Source organism: Oppia nitens, unplaced genomic scaffold (genome assembly GCF_028296485.1).
Source record: "Oppia nitens isolate AA-2021 unplaced genomic scaffold, nextdenovo-longstitch-racon4-pilon3 scaffold3_pilon_pilon_pilon, whole genome shotgun sequence".
NCBI lineage: Eukaryota > Metazoa > Arthropoda > Arachnida > Sarcoptiformes > Oppiidae > Oppia > Oppia nitens.
This window is the reverse complement of record NW_026533221.1, coordinates 3,235,140-3,261,884: the sequence shown is the minus strand read 5'-3', so window position 1 is coordinate 3,261,884 and position 26,745 is coordinate 3,235,140. Positions and strand designations below refer to the sequence as shown.

At 24.2% G+C, this 26,745-nt stretch overlaps 2 protein-coding genes across 2 annotated transcripts; one reads left to right on the top strand and one right to left on the bottom strand.

Annotated features, from left to right (window-relative positions):
• Positions 1-4,313: 4,313 nt before the first annotated feature.
• LOC128957806 (uncharacterized) lies at positions 4,314-12,993 on the top strand. The gene is made up of 9 exons (XM_054303621.1): positions 4,314-4,528; positions 4,745-4,856; positions 4,955-5,269; positions 5,347-5,487; positions 5,591-5,724; positions 5,806-5,867; positions 6,388-6,551; positions 11,599-12,939; positions 12,988-12,993. The coding sequence occupies exons 1-9, from the start codon at positions 4,314-4,316 to the stop codon at positions 12,991-12,993; spliced, it is 2,490 nt and encodes an 829-aa protein (XP_054159596.1).
• Positions 12,994-13,337: 344 nt separating this feature from the next.
• On the bottom strand, positions 13,338-21,463 carry LOC128958657 (probable chitinase 10). Its single transcript, XM_054304557.1, has 19 exons — positions 20,995-21,463; positions 18,402-18,486; positions 17,711-17,864; positions 17,050-17,186; positions 16,847-16,957; positions 16,698-16,765; positions 16,489-16,613; positions 16,283-16,406; positions 16,116-16,188; positions 15,056-16,035; positions 14,878-15,002; positions 14,666-14,789; positions 14,501-14,573; positions 14,307-14,419; positions 14,149-14,232; positions 14,031-14,066; positions 13,885-13,928; positions 13,678-13,814; positions 13,338-13,586 (listed from the first exon to the last, which is right to left on the bottom strand). The coding sequence occupies exons 1-19, from the start codon at positions 21,040-21,042 to the stop codon at positions 13,366-13,368; spliced, it is 2,862 nt and encodes a 953-aa protein (XP_054160532.1). The 5' UTR covers positions 21,043-21,463; the 3' UTR covers positions 13,338-13,365.
• Between the last annotated feature and the right edge of the window lie 5,282 nt (positions 21,464-26,745).

The following is a 26,745-nucleotide window of genomic DNA, read 5'->3' as shown; positions in this document are numbered from 1 at the left end:
CAATGTCATTGCAATCATTGAGTGGCAAATAATGTAAAACAGGATAATTGACTATAATTTTTTAATACAAGTGATACAAATAAAAAATAAAAATCCGATTTTAATATTAACCTATTTTCGCAAATATTTGCATCAAATCAACAAAAAAAAAGTTTTTTTTGATACAATACCCCCTCTTTCCAAGGTTTGCCAAATGTGTCCTAATTTACTGAAATAATCATTACTTGACATCGCCTTCAATATGAAATGTTTTTGCTGTAAATATGATACATTCAACTCTTTATTTACACAAATCAGTGATATTTTTACTAATTTTCTTTTGATTTTCTCTGCATTTCCTCCAGAAGTCATGTCTTACAACGTATTCAAATGGAGAAACAAATATTAGATCCTAGAGTTGTATTATTTTTATCTGAAATTAATTTATTATAATGATAAAAAAAATTGAGTTAATTAATAGCAATTAGTTTCAATTAAATAATATCAAAGTAAACTTACCAATTACTATATATAAGTTTTGTTAGGAGTTAGTATGAATTTATTAAAAATAATTATTAATAGGTTGTTAACACATGAAAATTAAAAAAGTGAATTATTGATATAGAATTTCTAAAATAAACACAAAAAAAATTATTTACAAATATTTCCTTAAGTAATTTGATGTAATTATTAATATAATGATAACTAGCGGTTAATATCAATAGATGTTTAACACGTTTGCAATGAATTAATTCATTTAAATCACATTTTCAAATGCCATCCAAACAGTTGTGTTTTATATCAAACGTGACTTTTCATACTATTCACTAATATTTTTGCTTAACTATAATATATATGGTATAAATATATATATATATATATATATATATATATATATATATATATATATATATATATATACAATCCAAGTTTCAACATACAAAATAGTTAAGACAAGTTTTACATGCAATTCGAGAAATAGTTAATCTTATATTATAAAACATTGATATGAATATAATAAGTATATTTAATAAATATATATAATGATAAAAAAAATGCAATGACTAATTCAGTGAAATAAATAGATCATAATATTTGTAAATAAAATATATAATTTAAAATAAATTATTGATTACTACTAGTAGTAAACTAAACAACATAAAAAAATTTATGAATTTAATATATTTACTATCAATATAATAAATGACATTAAATTTATCTATGATAATACTCTATATATAAAAACATGCATAATATCAGTCAATAGAAATCTTTGAGATGTGTCAATATAATCAGTGATATAAATAAATAAATACACATTTTTTTCACTTTTTATATACAAAATAACTACATTTTTAAAATACAAGTAAAAAATATCTTTAGGGATTATAAATATAATTTATTTAATAAGTTATATCTAATCAAACATAAGTAGTACTTTACTTACCGGTACTGTAAAAATTATTTGCAGTACACCACCAATACATTTGACATTTGTATTATTTTATTACTAGAAAAACAACAGTACAATGTGTCAAACATTTGATATGTTTATATGAAAAAACTATTTAATTTATTGCTAACAAATAAACTAATGTAATAAATATATATAAGAAGATATTTAAAAAATAACTACTTTATAAAAAATATAATATCTATTAATTACAATAAAACTTGATTATTATATAAGCTATTGCTATCAACACATATCAGTGCACGCTATGTCATCAAAAAACAATATGCATTGTATTTATTATATTATTAAAAACCTTTTAATATACTAGTATTTTAATATAAATAACAATCATGTTTTAAGTTATATAATATTATATATAAATATCTCAAATAAAAACTTAATTAATGGGAAAATGTTTTTATTTTTTGATGCTCCATATAGAACTTGTTTGCATTGTTATTACATTAAAATATAATTAAACCATTAAACTAGTATTAAGTTATGGCAATATTATAGACTATAATTTATAGTCAATGAGAGAGAAAGAGAGAGATTTAAGGAAAAACTAGTGTTAAATTAAAAATGAGAATTTAGTACATTTAAAAATTAATATTAAAATTTAGTATTAAATTACTTGAATTGATTAATTAACAATTTGAGGACATTATAACAATTAATATTACTTTGACAGACACACCTATTATATATTACAATAGTACAGTTGAAATAAAAATAAAAATATTTAATAACAATGAATTACTAGTATTCAAAGTTATTTAGTAAACAGTAATTATTTATAAAATATTGGTTTAAAATTATTGATTAAAACTGATAGACTGATTAAAAGTGTGATCAAAACCATTGTCCCGATTATTATTTAGACTATAAGTAAGTGATGGCTAACTATAATGTATAGAATTAAGACAAATAAAGTTTTGTTGTCTCATATCAATTGACATAATTTAAGTTAATCACAGATTTGCATCAACAACAAAAAATAAGTTAAATAAACTAAAATTTATATTAATTTGTTTTAAATTAAATAATTTATATTTAATTATTTTTTTAAAAAAATACATATATAATCATAGTCAATTTAAATTACTGTTTTTAGAAATGATTGCTAAATTTAAATGAGTTATGTTTTATAATACAACTCATTTATATAAAAATATGATATCATAAATATTTTCATTTACTAAATTTAAATAAATCCATAAAATATTACATTATTCATCTAATTATCCATTAAATTTATTTATAATTTATTAGTTTTTATAATACAACTTTCAAAGTATGCAAACTTTTTCAGTTTCTAGTTTTAGTTAAGTAGTATTATTATTAAAATATTTATAAATACTGTATTATAATATAAATATTACAGTATTATTAATATTATTAATATTATTAAAATGTCAATGATCTTTTGTAATGTTTACTATATTTTGTGTACAGTATTAACAATTATTATAACAATTAAGGGTTATTAAACTGTTATATATAATTAAGTTTATTTTAACATTTTTTTCGTATGCAAAAAAATTATTGCTCTAAAATAATCTAATGATTACTTAAATATCTAACTAAATAACTAACTTTAGTTAGAAAATATTTAATCAAAGAGTTGTTTTTTTGTTTTTTTTAATAAATATAAATTAATTTTATTATTTAAAAAAATTATCGACAAATGTTGTTTAATTTTAAAATTTATTATATTTTAATTCATATTCATTTGACAGCTGTTTCAATGAATTGTTTTAATGTGTTTCAAATTTGGGACATAGATTTATAAATGCATACAATAATGCTTTTAATTGTTAATTATAATAATTTTTAAAATTTTTCTATTTATATATATATATCTATTAAAGATTTTTTTTTTGAAGTAAACAACATTTGTTATGGATAAATAACATTGGTAATATTAGAGTAATTACAGTACTAACATTTCAATAAAACTTTTTTAATATTATTTTGTAATAATTTTATTAATTATGATATTATAATTAATATTGTGAATTGTTTTTAATGTTTGATGTTTTCCAATATTGTTCAACATTGATACCTTATGGACTTTTTTTAAAAAAAAAATATTAATAATAAATTTGATTATAATCAGTTATGATTTATGTATTTGTCAAACTAATTATACACTTCAATGACAATTCAATATAAATTTAAATAAAAAAGTTTTATATTATTATATTTTTTTGGAAAAAGTAGTTTTCATTTGAATAGCAACAGTACAACCAATACATGAAAAGATATGTCCAGACAAATGTGAGATAAATTTCAATAAAATATTAATATACAATATGACAAAATCATCAATTTTAATGCATTTTAACAGGTGAATCATTATTGTGTTGTTGTTGTTACTAACTGTTTTCATACCTATATATATATATATATATATATATATATATAAAGTCAAATGAAAATTGAATTATTAGTATATTTTATTACTTAGGAATATACTATGAAAATCAAAAAAGTTGTGTAATTTTTTTTCAATTGTGTAGTTGTGTTATAGTTAAAGACTTAAAGATATAACATTGATAGTCACCAAAAAAGTCTTCATATCAGTGATATATGACAACATATTCACAATACAGTATATATAATATACTCTGATCTATAAATTATAACTAAGAGACCTGTTATATAATAATATTTCAAATAACAACTCATTTAACAATAAAAAAATATATATAACAATGAATTTTGTTGCTAATAACTAATATTTTAATTATTGTTAAACAATTAGTGCAAATAACAAAACAAATTACTGACATTTAAATAATCTAAAAAAACTTATAGTTTATGTTTTAATGATTTTCATAACATATGCGGTGAATAAACAAACAGACACCAAATGATGAGTGTCTGTCATACCAGAGATGACAAACCGACTGATGATATCATCAGAGACTTGTTTGAAAAGACAATAGACATAAACAATAATATGGGATGTAATTCACTGATGAATACCATTGAGTCCAATCATTGTCATCAAAGTGGTGGCCGAAAGACACGGAAAATTGATTATCGAAGATATCGTTCCGGTTCGTCATCCGATTCGGCAATAAATTTGTATGACTTTTATTATCATTATTGTATATATTATTGTATTTTATTAAACAAACTTTTTTTTGCTAAATAATTGTAATTTACATAAATTGACATAACGTTACATAACATTATATAACATTATTTGACTAATCTTTCAAAACAATAACTTTTTATTTTATTTTAATGTTATAAGTAATAAATTATTCATATATTTATTTTTATATATTGTTTTTTTAGTGAACAATCTTTCGAAGAAAACAATGAATTATTAATAAACGAAAAGTTTGACATATTTGACGACTTCAATGAAATGATTTACAATTTTTTGTGTCTTATCCTACAAAATCAGGTAATCAATAGTTTGTCTATTTTTAGTTTATGAAAAATAATAATATTTTTTTTAAATATATATTTATTTTAATTTATCTTTTCTGTTGAAAATTTCAGATTCAAAACAATTCTCCAGTTTTCAGAAGAGCTTTAAAATCGATGAGAAAATATTATCACACATTTGATGGCCATAATTGTGTGGATAAGTTTGGATTTATATCAATTGGTGACAACGAACTGTCAAATCGTGACACTAATCACCAATATTTTGAACATCTATTGAGCCAACTATTGGACATTAATTCAAGGAAACACTGGTCTGAAAGTTGTCAAAGTATTAAGTGTTTGATCAGAGATTATGGTATACCCAATGATATGAGACAACATGTATGGCTTGTCTTCATCCGGTCCAAGATTGACATCAATATTGACGTATTTATTATTATTAATTATTATTAATGCAAAAATAATTTAATTTATAGTATATTTGATGTAAATTATAATATTAGATAAATGACATATTAAACTGTGCATCCAATGAAAGCATGGATGAAGTGAATGGTTGCCAATCGGAAGTCTACAATCAAATTGATTTGGATATTAAGCGAACGGTTCCCAATCATCATATGTTTATTAGAGATGATCAATGGGTTAGTTTTTATTATTATTATTGTTTTTTGTTGTTGAAAGTTACTATTATGCAATTTATAGATAATTACAACAACTAATATTGTAAATAAATTTAATATTAAGATATCAAAGTTGCGAAATATACTCATTGGTTACTGTATTCATGTGAATCCTAGAGTTGGTTATTGTCAGGGAATGAACTTCATTGCAGCTCTACTTTTGATTGTATTTGACGGCAATCAAGAATATTCATTAATGTATTATTAAATTTTAAAAAAATTGTATTGTTATTTGTATTGCAAATTGTTAAATATGTTTAATTTTTATCAATTATTTAGGGGTTTCATTGCTATAATAGATCACTATTTTCCACCCCATTATTACGATCATCATCTAACAGGTATTGTTATAAATTTATATATATATATATGAAATTTGTGTTATTTTTTACACAAAAATTATTGTATATATAATTTATTTATATAATAAATATGTACTGTAGGTTTATATGTACTGCATAATACATGTTATGTATTATTAATATATATATATATATATATATATATATATATATATACCGTTAATATCAAGTATTTAATTTATAGTAATATTACCGTAACTTCCCATTGAAATTTAAGAAATAGGCGTTTAAGCAATAATAATAAAATCCAGTTATACTGTATATTGTACTATATTTTTTAACGTAACAAACTTCTAAGAAAATCTAAGTGTATTTATTGTATATATAATTTTATGTATTACCGACTCAATTGTAGTCATAATATACAATATATTAAATAATAGAAAATAATATGCTTTTTATGAGGTACAGTACATTATAATAGTTGTCTAATATACTATATGACTCTCTCTCTCTCTCTCTCTCTCTCCCTCTCTCTCTGCCACCCCCTATACTGTAGGTGCGAGGGCGGACCAGATGCTCCTTAAAGATCTCATATCAACCATAACGACCAGTGCTAACATTGAGGGCCAACATCTAAGCGAACAGATGCGAGAGGAGTTAACTAACGCTTTGTCTTTGAATTGGTTTCTATCTCTATATCACTCGGCTGTTCCCTGGCAGGTATGTCTCATTATTGACAACACTTATATACTATTTTTGTTGAAAAATTTTGATACAATTATTTAAAAAAAAAAAACGTTACAATATGTGTGTATGTGTGTGGTATATACGGTTTATTTAGATAATTCAGAGAAACAAAAGTAATAACTGTTGAATTAATTTAACAATAATAATAACATCGACAACAAACATGCATTTGCGGCAAATTTGTTACAAAGTTTTTTCATTTATAACTTAAGTTTTTTTTACTAAAAACAAACCGTTTATTATATACAGTATTAGCAAATTCATTGAAATTTTAATTCAAGGTTTTGGTTTAATGCTCTCCAACCCTCAAGTCATGACTGTTTCACTTTTATTATAATTTTTTTGTGTGTCTTTCGGGCACTAATATTGTTATTAAATGTAATATTAATAATAATAAAAATTTCTTAAAACTAAATTCCTGTTTATGAGTATATGGGTCTAAAAATTTTCAACACCAGAATCGTGATTCAAGTCAATTATATATGACTAACGGGAGGGAATGGGAGGCCATAGATATTACTGTATTTGTATGATAATAAATTAGACACACATATAGATACACACACACACACACACACACACACACACACACACACACACAAAACACATACATACACATACACACAAATACACACACACAGACACACATACATACACACACTAATCAATTTATTACTATAGAAACACACACTACAGTATGTTTCAATGCCATAACCAAAAACATTTAGATAAAAATAATAATTTGTAACAATTAATAATTATTAATACTACACATATTGTATGGGTTTTGTTTAATACAATTATTAATTATACTTTCTATGTTTTCTAAAAAATATTTATCTCATTAACATTTAAGAAAAATTAATTGACATAATTTATCAATTTGATTATCAATTATTATTTTTAAAAAACTATATTTACCATGAGTAATAATAATAATAATATGACAATGAATACAAACAAACAAATTAGTGTTAAAAAGTGCATTTATTTAATAAATTGACTTAAATATTTAATATTTACAAATTATTATAGAGATAAATAATATTTTTTACATACAATTATTCTACTATTATAACATAAATTATTATTTAGAAAAAAATAAATATCTCTATTATTATTTTTATAAGATAATAGTGCATAAATCACTATTTACAATATTATAATTAAAAATAATTTTATTTAAAAAAACTATATTTTAAATAATTGTCGCAAACTTTTTTTACAATACACTCAAAAGAGTTTATCATTTAATTAATATAAACAATTTGAGAGAAGAGCGTCTATTGTTTTTTTAATATCACTTGAAATCTTGAGATCTAGTATTGTCTTAAAAAATATATTAGTTTGACATTAGATTAGAGCACATCAATGACTGGAAGTATTATTTGATAATAAAAAATCTGAGGAAATCAATATATTATTTAATTTCATCACTGATTTCATGACTGATTCAATTTGTCGTTGACTTTCTTTTGGATATCCATCAAGTCTTCAAACATACTAATAGTGATATCATGTAATGCTGTCATTTCAGCAAAAACTTCAGACATATTATGTTTGGTTTGATCCTCGAATGACTGCTCTTTTTTGATAAATTTTCTAATATGAGAATCCCGTTTGCGGTGCGACTTATTGGGACTGACGGTCGATGACGTCGTGCTGCTGCTGGTAGTGCTGGCGATGAGCTGTTCTCTTAAATAGGAACCCATTGATGGACTTCTTTGCTTAATGAGTTGAATGATTTGTTTTTGCTGTTGAGCCAGAATTGAATGGTCGGCCCTAAGCATTGCCATATCCTGAACCATACGTTTGTCTTTTGCCAGTTCCATGGCGTCCGAGCTTTCGATGTGATGGTTGTAATCCCTTTCGAGTTCAATGAATTCGTGTCTCAAACGATTGATATTATCGATAAGCCAGGCCTTAGTTAGCGACCAATTTTTCTCCTTATTTGTAGTCTTACTGCTCGTTGATGGAGCACCAGTAGTAGTAGTCGTCGTCGACTTCATAATTGGTAGTTTGACTGGCAGTATAGCATTTGACAACTGATTGCTCTCATCTCTGGCTATCACTGTTGTTGGAGCCGTTGCTATAGATGTGATAATGGATGCGATGACAATGACTTGTGAATACATTGTTTTTGAGGATAGAAAACAATATAAAAATAACTTTGAAACAGCACTTAATAATAATATATATATAAATTTTATTTTTTGCTAATTATTTTCAATTGAAACCGACTTTTTTAAGTACTATTTTAAATGAAGTCTCTTTTTTGAAGACTCATTGATTTCAATCATAAAAATTCAAACTGAAAATAGTGTATAACTTTCACTATAACTGAAGAGAAATATATATATATTTATTTCGGTAGAGAAGAGCACTTCGTTTGCTGAGAAGTGAGTCTAAACTGAGCCCAAACTGCTTGACTGCAGATGTTTTTAAGCCCAGAGTTCATCTCTTAGCGCAGCCCTTGTGTTGTGTGCTGACAGTGCCTGCGGTCTCAAACACATCAAAGACCCAATACGTGCAGCACGTCGTCAAAATCTCGAGCACGCGTTTCGTTGATAATACTCCCCCTCCACCAGTCAATACCCCCTCTCTAACCAGCATAAAACCAAACAACTGCACCTGGCGTTTGGGCATCAGCTCTCTATTAGCTCGGGTTATTCTATTACCAGTGCCCAATACATGTATGTATTTATATACTGTATGTGTTCACTCTCTCTCTCTCTCTCTCTCTCTCTCTCTCTCTCTCTCTCTCTCTCTCTCTCTCTCTCTCTCTCTCTGGTACTAACAGTGCTGGTGTCAGTAGACCCTAACAACACAATAGTTGCCATTGAATAGGGCATCACATATACATACACAACCAAAGCATAAATTTTCAAAAAATACAAAAATACAACTGAATTTAACGTTAGTTTTATATTTGGTGAAAGTTCAAATCAAATTTTATTTTTATTGAAAACTTATTTTTCTACTCATAATTAATTCCCCCCCCCTCTCTCTCTCTCTCTCTCTCTCTCTCTCTCTCTCTCTCTCTCACTCACTCACTCTCTTTCTCTGTAAAAAACTAGCCATTGATTTATTTGTTGCTAATATTGTTGTTGATAACTGTTTAACTGTGTAAGGTTTATATGTTTAAGTTTATTTTTAGCACTTATTTAAGCTTATTCATATTTGTCCGGAAATCATATATAATTTATTTTTTGGTTATTGAAAGGATGCAAAACAAAAATAAACAAAAAACAGCGTCTAATAAGATTATAACCAAAAAATTAATGTTTAATAATAACTGAAACATTAAATGCAAATATTGTGCAAATAAGGGTAAGGATTCAGCACAATAGTGACGATAAAATTGATATTTATTTTGTTTGTAACTCATATTTGTTTATTAGATATTCATTGCTTAAACATAGTGTAAAGTTAGATGTGTGTTAGCTTTTAAAGGAAATATATTCCCTATTAATACTATTTATATATATTGAATATAAAGAAACTTTTGTTAGACTCTTATTGTGTTCAAAAAACTAACTTTAGATAAGAGATTACGTGTTTGTAAATAAAGATCTCATAATTGTTTGAATGAAAAGTTTTTCTTCAATGAATTCAAGGATAGTTTTATAGTTTCATATTTATAATGTTTATGAGGACAACATCTGCATTGATTTTATTATATCTTATTTTATAATCTTAAAAAATCAACTAAACTTTTAATAGTGATTTTGATCCAAAAAATAGTAAAATAGTAAAGCAAAAAAACTATAAAAATCTAAAAAAAACTAAAATAAATATCAATACTACTTAATCAGTAAAATATAAATATAAATATCAATAATAAGAATAATAACAAATGAAGTACTGATAGACTTATGGATGGTTTCAATCAATTAGATATCATTCAGAGCATAGCCGTAGCCCATAGCCTGTATGGCATGTGTTGCCGATAATTATGAGGCTTTTAAAACATCACATTCAAAGAGTTTAGACAACAACAAAGCATCTGCCCTTTCAATGACCAGTTGTATTGTGTTGTATACAGACTCTCTCTCTCTCTCTCTTTCTGGTTATAGTCTAATGTATGGCATCGATGGTCTGCATGTGTCGCGTGGCTCTGAATACCAGATGCTTTACATTTATAGCTCTCTTTACTACTCTGACTGATGGCTTAGGGAGTACTAGAAAATTAAAGGGAGCGCTCAGAGCCTTATTCAAGCGTGTATTACCTGTTACTAGTGATGAATAACACCTGGTTCTGTCGGTCTATGGGCACGTGCCTCAGTTTACTACCACGTACTAGTGAACGCGTGTTTCAGTACATCAATTGTACATCAATTTATTCATACTATAGTATAGCTTAGTTTTGGTTCAGTTGATAAATAAATTTTAATGGCAATTATTATTATTATTTAGCATAATAATTAATATTTATTAATATAAAAAAATGATAGACAAGTCTAATAATTTTCATGTATATTTAATATTTATTATTATGTATTTGACTACAAAAAAGTAAACTTTAAGAGATATGTCAATAAAGAGAGAGAGAGAGAGAGAGAGAGAGAGAGAGAGAGAGAGAGAGAGAGAGAGAGAGAGGACTGGTGTTTGTAAGAGACACACGCCATACAAGTGATGTGTGCTTTTCATTCAATTGTTGCCAAATATATACACAATAAAAGCTTTTAAAAAGGTTTTTCAAATGGTTTGGACATAGGGTTCATCTGTTACCCAGAAACTACAAGTTCACGAAATCAGTCTTTCCTTTTAAATAACTTATAACTTAAGTTTTGTATAAGTTTTCAACACTCGACACACTTTTCTATTTAAATCGACATTTTAAAGTTATGGCAAAATCATAGAAAATTTTTAAACACTAATAAATAAATTAAAGTTTAACACGTTTTTTAAAAATAAATAAATAAGACTAAATAATGTGACCATAAATAAGATTCAATTTAATTTATTAGCACTTTTTTGGTCATATAATTATATATATTTTTTAATTAAATAATATTAGGTTCGCTTATATATAATGGATTGTTTTTGGTTAGAAGGGGTAAAAGTATTGTTCAGATTTGGTTTGGCTTTAATTAAGATGGGATTAGACAAAGATTTTACAGATGAAACCAACAGTTCGGGTGAAATGATATATAGTATCCGAGAAGCGGCTAAAAACTGTTACGATGTCATTGATCTGAAAAGAGTGGCATTCAATGAGATTAAACTACCGAAACGCAAATATATGGCAACTAAACGATCATTTTATGTCAAACAAATCACATCTCAATTGGAAAGGTCTATCCAATCAAAAGAGTCGACCACTCAATGGTTTCGTCGCCGAAGTAGTGAACTACTACTTGGTCTCAAAGCTAATAATAATGTAAAGATTGACTACAGAATTGTTATCAGTTCTGATCGTTCAAAAGTTGTACTCTTCTGCAAAAATAACCGATTTGTCAATGAGTTGTCAATCCTTTGCACCGATAATATGAAGAACTGTCTTAAGACACATTTGTTTCTTAAGAATGCCTTTATAATTGGTGTGACAAACAATGCTAAAAAAATTGTATGCAGTAATCGATCGTATAAAACGACGTCCAAAGTCAAGGATGGCATAAATGTTGAACTAATTGGCGTCACATTTGATATCTGCGATGGCTTTTACATTGAAGAACTGGAATCGGCTATTATTGTCGGCAAAGCAGGACTAGTCTGTAGATATGATATGATTAATAAAAAACAAACCGACAGTAGTATGATATTCAATGACAAGTCATCGAAGATTGTTGCGGCCGATGTTAATACTGTTTCAGGACTGGTATGGTTGGACACACTGTCATCCCATAATAATACACACAATTTTATTGCGGTTGACATAAAAAATCTCGATATCTATACAACTATTGAAACCGATTGCTTTACAATTCATAAGTTTTCAATCAACATATCTGACTTTAGATCAATAATTGTGGTCAAAAGTGATCCGTTTAATGGCAAACTTCGGAAAGCTATTGATATCATTACCGATAACTCACATAAACAAAAGCTATTTGACTTTAAAGAAGAAATTTTGGACATTAAGTGTTTTTTATTTAGTGATTGTACTAACATTCACAATAAAAACGACTATTCAGTTGATTGTAATGGACTTCCAATAAATTTATATACACAACAAAACATGAAATCATTGATAATATTGTTGACTAAAGAGTCATCAAACATATTGATTGAATACAATTACGAGAATCGGTGGCGAAAAGTGAATATTTCGCATAAATTCAGTGATATTAATGAAATAAATGCCATCAGATTTGTAAAGTTAGTCAAAGAAGGCACACAATTGATGGCAACTTTATTGGTATTAAGTTGTGATACATATCTTATAAATATTAAATTTTCATTTAAGTCATAAAATTTTAAAAACTTTCATAGTTTCATATCTAGTCATTACTAATATGTAATATTAAACTCATTAATTATAAAAACAAATAAAAAATAAATATTTACAATGTGATGGTCTATTTTTAATTATTATCAATAATTATAAATTAAGTAATAATATTATATTATTATAAAAAATATTTTAAAGTGCTATTTAAGAATATACATATAACTTAACAATTAATAATATAAAATATGAAAAAATTAATAGTAAATATTAATATTTAAAAATAAAATCTCATATGTAATAAAATCGGCAGTTTTTTGTATCAACACAAACACAAGTTACATATACTTATAAAAAATAAAATATATAATAATAATAATAATTTAAGTTTAATTTTTAATTATCTTTATTAGTGATGTGTGATTCACATCCCTCGACATTTTCAGGCCAATCGCATACATTTTCTTTGAGATTGAAGACCAGGTTCTGTGGACACGGCATATGATGACGACGGGTGCCTTCGCACATGTAGTACATCGCACAGTCAGTCTTATCTTTATGGTATGAGATGTGTCCGTCCGCTTCCTCACACTTTACTTCATCTTTATTTTTTTTCTCTGAAAAATAAGTGATATTAGAAACACATAAAAATATGTAAATAATTTTATTATATTTAAGTCATATTTTTATACAACAAAAATTTCAAACCTTTAGTGAGCGCAACCTTAGTGTTAATTGCCTCCAAATTTGCCACTTTATAACCCTTAAGCTCTTCTTTGGCCGCATTAATCAATGGATACTTTTGTCCCATACATGAGCCCGAAAAGTCATCCATGTCTATTGACCTGAGTTTGTGACAACATTTTTTTATTTATTAGTTTTTAGTATAAATCGATTTTTTATAATAATAAATACCAGATCATAATGCCTCCATATCCAGCTTGTTTAAGCCATTGAATCTATTATTATAAAGACATACATTTGTATAATGAGATTAATTTATTGTTATAATATTAAATTAATAAATATTTTGTTTTATAATTTTCTCAATAATTACATACTTTAACTTTAAAACTTCTTGGATCATCAAATCCAACCTAAAATCATAATTATATTAATTGTTTGTTTGTTTGCTAATAAAAAATCTATTTTAAAACAAAGTTTTAACAGATAACAGACCCATTGGTCACCAGAGTATGCATAGGGAACCATCTGTTCGTTATCCCAGACAAGTGTTGCTCCCATTTTCAAGAGATCACAGATCTATGCAAATGTAATGAAATAATTTTTTTTAATTTGTTTTATAATAATTTGTTGTTTAAAAAAATATTATTTACTTCAAAAAATGCTAAAAATCCAGATTCTCGTGTATATTGTCCGGGAAGACCACCTTTAAGTGCCGGTGCATTGATGTCAGTAAGATTAGGACTACTCAGTGTAAAAGTACGGCCTATTACCGATAATTAAAACAAAATTTTTATAAAAAAATTTATTATTAAAAAGTGATTATTACTAGTTTAAAAATAATTACCATATGTTGGTAAACCAACCACTAGTTTCTCTTTGGAGGCACCCTTACTAACCCATTCACCAACACTGAAATCCTTTAAAAATATATATAAATATATTTATTAATTAAATAAACTTAAAAAAAAATTATTTTAGTCTGTAATATCAGACAGTCATACAGTCATACCACAGTCAACTTCTTTTGATAACCAGAAGCCGTATTTAATGCAAATAGCGGTGAATTATGGTTAACAGTTTGTTCCCAATCTCCGTGAAAATCATAGCTCATTATACTCATAAAATCTAAGTATCTTATAATGAATTAATAGTATTACAGTAATTTTTAAGAATTAATTTCAAACTATATACTGTATAAATATATATATATATGATGTTTACTTATTAATTTCTGGTACATTGAAACCACTATTGATGGCCTCAAAACTTGCGGGAACGGCTGCTGTCAGCAAAAGTCGCTGTTTTCCTGATCCTTTGGCCTCACCATCGAAAGCCTCTCGCAATTCCTGAGAGTGGCAAACGTATGTTAAATATATAATTATTATACAATCATAACAACCTTAAGTAGATTGACATATCGTTCCTTATCTTCCGGTCCGCGCGGGAACTCCCAACAGATGTCAAGTCCGTCGAAGCCTTTCTTACGGAGAAACTCAATGACGTTAAATATGAACAATGTTTGTCTGTATGTGTTTTCCGTAAGCTGTTTGAATGGTGTCGGACCCATCATCCAACCGCCCACTGCTAGCATTACTTTCAAATTAGGATTTTTCTCTTTGATGGCAATCACACGTTCGTAAAGACCCTGTTGTGATCCAACTGTTTCATCAGTTTCCTCGCTGGCACTGATCTTGAACTCGCTGTTCAGATTAGCGAAAGCAAAGATAATATGTGTACACAGATTGGGATCCAAGTGCTCGGGTTCGAACTTTCCAATACCGGGCCTCTTATTGGACCAGTTTGTGTAATAGCACACAACGCGTGCATTAGTCAACTCGTCATCGGATAGTTTGGGCAAAGAATTTGTAGCCAAAGTATCCGTTGTAGTGGATGTCAAATCATTTTTCTCGTGAATGGAATTTTGATCAGCGTTTGGAACCGATGGCTGCTCTTTGATCAACGGATTAGACGACGCTTTTTTAACAATTGAATCAAAATTTGATGATTCTTTGGGTTTTCCAAGAAGTTCTTCGCCCATAATACCAATCAGAGGATACTTTCTACCGGAGCATTTGCCGTGAAAGTCGTCCATATCTACTGTCCAGACCATAGCGCCGGCGTAATCGTTGTCGAGAATCCATTTCAGTTTACTTCTGATAGACCTTTCGTCGTCAAATCCGACCCATTGGTCTCCATCTACCAAATACGGCACTTTCTGTTGTTCATCCCATATATAAGTGGCGCCATTCTTCAACAGATCGCAGATCTCATAGAAGGCCAGAAATCCCGACTCTTTGCTGTATTCACCAGCTTTGCCGCCACCCGATGACGGAGCGTTCATACCATTATTGGCCGGATTTGTTAACGTAAAACTTCGACCTTAATTAAAGGATTTAATGGATTATATAAATATGTAAATCAATTATTTTATGAAATGGTTGACATTTTTTATGACATACCATAAGTAGCCAATCCAACCACTATTTTATCTTTAGGCGCTCCCATGCGTTCCCATAATTTTACACCAAATTCCTAATATTAATTCAAAATAATTTAATGTTAGCATTAGTAAATTAAAATAAATAAATTATATAATATTCATATAAGATATAATATATTTACTGACAACACACAGTTGTTTGCGCCAATCAGTTTCATCTGACAGTGCAAATAGAGGTGCATTGTGTCCAGTCTTCGGTTCCCATTTGCCGTGAAAGTCATAGGACATGATGTTTAGGAAATCTATATAACTATAATTAAAAATCTTATTAGATTTGAATTATTAAATATCTAAAAAAAATTGAATTTATAATATAAAATAAATAAACAAACGCTGCAACTGCTGGCACATCATAGCCGCCGCGTACAGTGTCAGAACCGGCCGATACGGCGGCTGTCAATATTAGTCGCGGCAATCGTTTTTCTTTGGCCTCGGCTTCAAATGCTTCCCGCAATTCCTATATAGTAATAATTTTTCAAATATTGGATTATTATTATTATTATTAAATAATGTTTTTTTAGAAGAATATTCTGTTAAAAACCTTTAATAAGTCGACAAAATTCTTTTTGTCGTCTGAACCCTTCGGGAATTCCCAATCGAGATCGAGACCTATTTGATGACACAATTCAAAGACATAAAGATATTAATTATTGTTTATATTTAAAATAAAAAACTATTTATTACACATACCATCAAAATTTCTTTGTCTCAAATAGTCCATTGCACTGAATATAAATACTTGTCTATTATATCTGTTTGATGACATCACTTTAAACCTCTCGGTGCCAAACGACCAGCCCCCTAATTTAAATTATTTAGATAATTATATATTTATATATGACAATCAAAAATATATTTATTGATTTTTGATTGACTATTATTAATATCCATACCGACGGCCAGCAATACTTTAAGATTTGGGTTTTGTTTTTTGAGATCAACGACCCTCTCGTAAGTGCCTTTTTTGCCATTATTAGTCTCATCTGTTGCATCAAATGAGGTCAGTTTGTTTGCTTTCATCCACCCGAAGCTGATATTTTTTAATTTATAAATTAAAACAAATCCAATGTTAAACTACATGGTTTATATTTTCTAATATTTTATATATATATATATATATATATATACAGGTATATAAATTTATTTATATATAAATGTTTATAATTATCACTCAATATCTTTTTTTTTAATTTTACAAAAAAAATCATTTATCTATAATTTATTGGACTATTAATTCATATCTCTAAATCTGATGTCGGTTTTAATCTTAAATCTGATAATTAACTAAAAAAAAAATTTATTTATTATTTATTTCTCTGTAGTTTATAATTTATTATGCTATTATCAAACAAGTCATAAATTAATTTTAGTAAATTAATTAATTTTTATATTATTAACAGTAATTGCGATAATAAATTTTACTATTGTAAAATTGTTAGTTAATTAGATTAATTTTTAACTATTAATAACTTTTTAAAATATTATTATATTTATTAAAAAAACAAAATTTTATTTTATGTGATTAGTATTTTTTTTGTCGGGCAAACAAAATACCTGAATATAATATGTGTACAGATATTTGGATCAATATTTTCTGGTAAATATTTGCCTTCTTTTGGTCGATATTGTGACCAATTGGTGTAATAACAGACCAATTTCTTGTTTGGCTTTGCATTTGATGTTAATTTTTGGTTTAACAAATGTGTGTCTAGAAAAACATTGTAAAATAATAATAATAATAATTGAATATAATTATTGTGTCATTGCTTTTATATTTCTATTGTCTCGCAGTTTAATTATAAGATATTAATTTGGATTTTTCCCTAAAAATAAAAAAGTTTATATAAGTAAATAAATAAATAATAGTTTCAGGAAAAAAAAGATAACTGAAATAAACAACAAAATTTGTTTGTTAATTATCTCAATGCTAATTGTGATATAATTATGTTAATACACACACATTCACAAACACAATAGTTTGCAAAAACAAATGTTTTTATTAGGCATCAAACTATAAAACTGAAAAAAAAACTTTTAAGTAGCATAAGATTGTGTTATTATTTTTACTATTTTAATAAATAAATTATATATATATATAACAATTTATTTTAGGAGCTACTTTACCGGTATGTTAAGTTAGTTATATAAATTATAAAGTTGTTTGTAGTTAAAGAAAAAAATAACATTCATATAAGTAGTTTAGTATTAAATAATAATAACAGCAAAAAAAACACAAATTTCTTACTTAAGATACGCTTTGACTCTACATATAGATGTTGTTGTAATCCAATGTTGAATAATATAAATAATTGCAGAAATGACTTGAAAACCTATAAATTATGAATTAGAGAGAGAGAAAAAAAAGATTAGGAAAATAAAGTCATTGTTTAATACTTAATAACCAGCATTAGCTATATAGGTGTCAAAATAAATAAAAAACAGTTATCATTGCTTAATAATGTAATAATGGTTGATGGTTAGAAAAAAATAATTCTTACATAAAATCTAATAAATAATTATAGCGATAATAATAATAATAATTTTTTGAAAAATGTTTATTAGGTGTGTGTGTGTGTGTTGTATTTGTGTGTAAATATTTGCCCGAAATTCAGGGCCATTTAGTTTGCATAATAGTGTTTAACAAAAATAAAATAAAAATATTATCATTTGTTGAGAAAAAATTAATTTTAAATAAACAATTTATACAGTTGTGTATCATGTATAAAATAAAATAAAATATTATTATAGATACATTAATGTTTTTTAAAAAGTTTTTTATTAATAATACAAAATGTATAAATTTATGATTAATATATTAGAAATGTTGGCACGAGTATCACAATGTAATGAGGGTCAAATAAAAAACTTTCCATAAAAACTTTTTTTTAAAATAATTATTATAAAACAAATATATTAAATTATTTTTCCCTAAAATAATGTTTAATACATGTATGTATATAGTGTATAATACTGTATATTAATTTAGTTATATAAATATAAGGAGTCTAACACTATTAGACATTGACTTTATAGTAATATAAGTTCATTATAATTTATAATCAATGACATAAAATTGTGGAACATTAACAAACTATTATTATTATTATATCATAATCACTTATATTTGACTTTAAAATCATTATTTCTATTATTAAAAATAAAAATAATATTCTTAACAATTGTAACAAATAACTTTTAATTTTAATTTGTATATCCAACTTTCATAAATGCAATTAACACAATAAAGTTTAGTTACAAAACAAAAAAAAAATTTTACATCCTAATTACAACTTTATTATATTTAAAGTATATTACTATGCATACTATTTTCTGTATTAGTTATTTTCAATAAACATAAACTATATTATTTAATAATAGCAATTTTTTCATAGCTAATCTACTGTATATAATATAATGCTTTATAATCAGTCAAACTAATAAAACTATAATTAATTAATGATTATTAATATTGTTATTTAGATGCTATACATTGCTAATTATTTTTTAATTATTATTAAGACTAATAGATTAATAAACATTTTTAATTTATAATACACAATTGTATAGTATTGCAAAATAAAAACATTTTATATAATATCCATAAATTGAATGCTTTAGTTATAATTTCTAACCTAAATATTATCAGTGCATTTCGCTCAGATAGTTCCTATAATTGCAAAGCGTAACATTAAAATATACATTACAAGTATAGGAACGACAGTCATAATAATAATAATACTAATAATAATAATGTATTACTAATAATATTTGAGGTTATTTGAGAATAAATACAAAAATATATGATACTATTTAGTAAATGTAAATCACTTTTTAGTATTATTATAACTTTATTGAAAATTCATTTTACACTATTAATTAGTTAAAATCAAACTGTAAAAACATTTTGAATTGTATTACTATTAAAAATATAAATTTAATTTCTATTAAATGTTAGCTTAAATAATCTCATTTGTTTTCAATTGGCGTAAATAATATAACAGAATTTGTATACAACTTATTATTAAATATTATAATTTTAAATATTGTTATATAAAAATATTTTTATTATATGTCATTCAGTTTAATGTTATTTTATTTATTTATTTTTAATAAATTTTTCAAAAAATTATAAGTCAAATATAAGACACTTCCTCTAAACAAATGATTATAAAAAACTCATTAATACTTTATATATAATATATATTTTAAAAATATTTCTCAAAAAACCAATCAATTAATTTTTTTTCTTGTTTAGTGAAAACAATTCCTTTATAACATACAATCCTTTATACAGTACTAAATAATAATGAATTTTCATAAATTTAAATAATTATAGTTTGATTGAAAATTCAATAAAAAAAGGAAATGTATTTTATTTTATTTTTAAATAAATACTCAATAAATTGCACAGACATAACCTGATCGGGCGTTTATATAGAGCTGTATATTATCCTTAACACTGATATTGCAAATAAAGTATAAAAGATTAAATCATTTTATGTGAATATATACACATATTTATACACATATAACTAAGTTATATATAACTTACAAATAGTCAATGTTTTATATTAAATCCAAGGATGGAATAATAATTATAATTGAAATTAATTATAGGTTTTTTAAAAATCCACACAAAACCAGAAAAATTAAAGCAATTAATAATATTAATAAAATTATTTTTCAATATTAACGATAAATCTGATTAAAAATCTTCATTTAATGATATTTTATATAACTTTATAAAAGTTTTTAAATGTAGATATTTTTGAAGAAAAAAAACTTTAATTATTACAAACATTTAATATAAAAAAATAAATAATTGTATGAATGGATACCTTCTTTGAGTTTATTTTCGGCGAAACAGATCCGGAAAAGTCCGTCATATCGACTAAAAAAATAACCGATTTTTCTATTGATATCTAAATATATATATAATTGATGATTACTTTTGCACCGTTTTATGGCATAACTCGTGACTGATTAGTGGCATTATCCACAACTTTATGGCATAACAACACACATATCACACACCAATTTATATGACAATATAATAAATAGATATTTTATAAAATTGTGGTAAACTTTAGTAGAAATAAGAAAAAAACTTTTTGAATAAAATCTTCGTGTATAACACCTCAATATATGTGTCTCTGTATATATTGGCTAATGATGTGATAGTGATAGAGGCACACACACACACAGGTAGGCAATAATAACAACAACACAACAAACAGGGAATGGTATGTACAGTCAGAGCTATAACTCGTTTGAATGACGGCTATGCGAGTCTGTGTTTCTTAACAAATGTAATTTAACAGAAAAAAAAACATTTTTCTGATCTGTTTTTTGGAGTCAATGAAAAACTGTGAGCAAAACCTGTCTTTTTCGGCGAACAGTTACAACTATTACTACCTGTGCTCTAATATACACCAAACCCGACATCGCATTTGCTTATTATACTGAAGCCCGACTTAAGTGGGTTGAGACGCTTTTTTGGTCACTTATAGTCTAGTTTGTGATTATACTGTATATACTGTATATATATATTAAATATTTATTTATTATTATGTATTAATATTTTAGAAATATTCTTATAATATTATGATATTAATTAGTTTTTAAATTAATATTCTACTTACTATTAGAATCTACTATATAATTATAAACATTATATTTATAAAATATTATTTATATTTTATTTATTGATGAAAAGAAAATTTTATATAAATATTTATTATTATTATTTTTAAAAAATCAATCTATATATCTATTAGCATTTTTATATTTAAGCAATTATTTATTATTGCATTTTTTTCGGTAAATCATTTAAAATTGCACACATTTTTTTGGTGCAAATCACGACACAAAAAGCCACATATTTTTTATGTAAATTATAAATTGTTGAAAAAAATTTCAGGTTTAAATGACAATATTGTTCAATAAACATACCAGTGATGACAACAATTATTAATGTAAGTCAGTCAACAATTAACTGTTACATCAATTGAAAGTCTATGTCAACTAAAAAATGATTTTATTTAATTATTATTGAATGCCTTTAACAACAAAAAATGAGTTCATTGAATAGTTCAGTATATCATATAAATCTAACTTATTATGTATATATCATAGTATTATTGTTGGTTTTATTATAATTATAATGAATAATATTATAATTTTTATCGCATTGTTTTAATTGTACTGTAAATTTTCTGTACTGTATTTGTATGCATACCAGACGTGATTATATAATTTTTTTTTAAAAAAGTGAAACAATATGAGTGACCAAAATTGTGGCCCAATTTTATTGACTAAACAAAATACCTCACAATTGACATTGTTATTAATTATGTGTTAATGTATTATCTTGTTTGATGATAATTTGTTGGCAATGCTATCAATCAAATAGATGTTTATTTAACTAATTCAAGTCAACTACAAGTGACACTCACTTTCAAAGAATAATAAGCCGATTAACAATGTTTTGACAATAAGTTATTTAAACAAATTTTTTAAAAAGTCAAATAATGTACATCACTTATAATTATATAATATGATATATTTATAAGAAATATATAGTGTACTTAATTTATATTTATTTAATATACAAAATATTAGCACATTAACACTGTCATTCACCTAATCATTAATTGCAAATTAATTATTTCCAACAATTTAAGGTGTTTAGCAATCCATATAATAAAATTTATTGTAATAATAATAATATTATTATAATAATAATAAAACAAAAGTCTTTTCCTGAATATTAAAAGCTTTATTAATTATTATAAAATATTATATAATATATTGTCTCGAAGCAAAAAAGTCTAGTTAGTATAATAATAATAATAATAATTAATAATAATATGATTAAAAATGTTTTAATTTTTTCCATTTTAACACCAGTTTAACAATCCGATTGAATACGATATTGTAATGTCGGTCATTGATTATTATCTCCTATTATTGTTTATTAAATCGACGCCTTTATATTAGTATAGATTTGATCAAAAAATATATATACAAAGAAAAAGTTTTTTAGTAAATTTTAAATAACCATATATGTTATTAAAAGTTATTATAAACTTACTGTATATTCATATAGACAGTACAATAACAACAGTTAATTTATAGCATAGTATATACTGTATATATATAAATTTTACACAAATGTTTTTTTTTAAACAAACTGCTTTATACAATATCGACCCATTAATTTATATCTATCAATATTTATATATTTTTGTATTATAATTGCATAATAAAACTATATAAATTTATATTTTTAAAATGAATTACTAAATTATATATATAAATATTTTTTTCAAAATGATCATTTGCTTATATTATTTAGTATATATTTATATAAATTTAAATTATTCAATAGCTTGTAATTATTTTTATATTCAAATATTTGATATTTAAAATAATTTGTTACACAATAAAATATAATATTTTTCATGTATTTAGAAATTGTTTAGAAATTGCAGTGTTTTAGAGAAAAATACCTAGAAATCATAATTTTAAATAAATTACATTATTATACAAATTAAAATTATTTATAACAACAACAAAATTTATAAATATTTAATTTCAAAATGACAATAAACAATTATCTTAAATTAATATCATTAATTCACCAACTATAATACTAATAATATTAATAGGTGACCAACTTAGTTTGCAAAAAATGAGAAATTTCTAAAATAATAGGGAAATTTCTAGAAAGTTTCTATAAGAAATTTCTGTTTCTGGAATGTTAATTTAGTTTTTTTCAATTTTTGTAATCTGGTAACAGGAATAATAATAAATACAAACAATAAGTAAATATTATTAATATTAGTGTTTCTATTAATATTCAAACAAATAATTCATTTAATTACATTATACAGGTATTAAAATCTTAAGAATATTAATGAAGTATAAATAAAATTTAAAATATAATAGAAAATAATATTAATTATATATATATATATATATAGGAATCCCATAGTATAATATTGATATTAAAGTAAAATTTATAGAAAAATTTATTTCTGTGAAATTTACTAGAAATATAATAAATTTCTATTTTGGCCATCTCTAGACCAACTATACCATCAAACAAAACAAAATGACTAATTGATTAAATTATAAATATAATACTATATGTTTGTAGATTTTTTATGTTAAAATGTTGATATAAGATTTATATCAATATTTAGTCTATCAGATATTAATGTCCCTGACCCCACCCAACCAATTACACACACGTTTGGCTAACGTGTTTAGTATGTTTGTTTAGAAACCATTAAATCAATTATACTATACAATACAGTGTGATAATCATACATTTAATATATTTAAAAATGACCAATCACAATTACAAGTATTGTCAAGTTTGACAGTATATGTAGTAATGAATTGTGAATTTTGGGTCACTATTAAGGAAATTCCTAAAGTATTTATGTAAAAATTATTCAATATTTGTAAAAAAATTGATGAAGTTATAAGTTATAACAAATATACTAAAAGTATATACTTATGATAATGTAATAGAAGTTAATCAATTTGGAAGTTTCTAATAGTGTCTAATAGACTAAAACTGTCTAATATATCCATCTATTTATATCTAATCATCAATTCCTGTACAGTGTGTGTCATTAGGCGGCACCTGTATGTCATAGGAAAGTCTATTAGCAAGTCATGCAAAACTTACAAATCAATGCCAACTAAATATTGTATTATTTGATATACATGTATGAATCATATATTTTATGATATAAATATCGGACCAAAAAAAACAATAACTGATTGGTTTGCTCTCCTTTTTCTTAAATTATAAGTTTTTCAATGATTTTATTATTATATTTAATTATATTATAATATTTTTGCCCAAATAATACTCACTCAATGATAACTAAATAGATTTTTATTTGTATAAAAATTTTGATTGCATTGACTTATCTTAATTTTAAACAAAACAAAAATATAATTAAATTGAATAATAATGTCTGGCATTGAGTTAAGTATATTACCTAAAGACATAAATTGATTGGATATTAAGGAAAATATTATATAAAATATTAAAATAAACTATTTATTAAAAGCTATTTTTAAAGTGAAACCGTTTATTACTTTAAAAATTATTTAAGATTTTTTTTTGAATAAATTGTTTTCATAATTAATTCACTTTATATGATATAATATTTGAAATAATTAAAATTGATAATTATTTTTAAACTAATAATTAACACAATTTCTCAGTTGATTATTAATTTCACTATAATAAATTAATAGCATTTAAAAATATTTTTTAAAAATTATTATAAAATCAAATTATCATATAATAAATAAATTTAAAATTATTATTTTTCTGAAAATAATTTAATTAAAATTATATAAAAAATGCTTTTATTAATAAAATCTATTAATATTTTATACTTAAACTATCCGTAAACAAAAAATATCAATCAATTGCAATCAAATATTTAAAAACTAAATGTTAATCTAAATTATTTTGTTCATTACGTTTTTGTATTATATTTATAAAAATGTTTGTTAAAAGTTTTGTCGACAAACTATTATTATTATCTAGTAGTAGTAATAAAACAGGATTATTATTAAAATATTAAAATAACATATTATAATAATTATAATAATAAATTATTTAAATAGCTAATGCTTAATAAGCCCATCAATTTCAATTACAATAGTTATCACTTTTGATGGGCTTTTATTGAATATGTTTTTCAATCTATTGTCGTAATACAAGATTGAATACATAAAATCGTGAATTAAAATAATCGACAAACCATTACAATCTATTATTATAATAATAATATTTATACATTTTATCACTTTTCAAAATATTTCAAATTCATTTTGCATATAAATTGCTATTAATTTATAAACGCTTCAATTCAATGTCTATTTATATTAAATTTAATATATAATTTCAGTTTTTCATTTAATAATTTTTTTTATTGATTTCATTTGAATTGTAAATTATAATAAAATATTACGAAATATTACTATTTAAAAATGTTATACGCTTTGTATTTAAAAAAAAACTCATAGAAAAATTAAATAAAAATTTGATTGAAAGATCACATTTGTCCTAAAACCAAACCATAATTACAAACAATTGGTTAATCAATTCAAAGCACTCGTACATACAATAATAATAATAATAAAAAATAATTTATATAATAATTTTATACAATAATAAAATTTTTTTTATATAAATCAGCATTAATTATAATAATATTTATGAATTAATAAAAAATGTGATTAACGCTAAAACACCAGAAAAAAATTTATAAATAATAATAATAATGAGTTTATATATAACTGACTATCAATAAGATGGTCAGTGATATCAAGGTTTATGAAATGGATGAACGATTTGGTGATGAAGTGATGATTATTTGTTACAATTGAGTGATGAGAAAGAAAATACAAACAAATAAACAAAAAAATACTTTTTTCTTTACATTTCATGTGTGAGTATAAAATGCATTATATAAATGGCTAACAATTAGTTACAATTATATGATTTTGCATTATTATTATTATTAACTAATTTATTATCAATTATTACTATT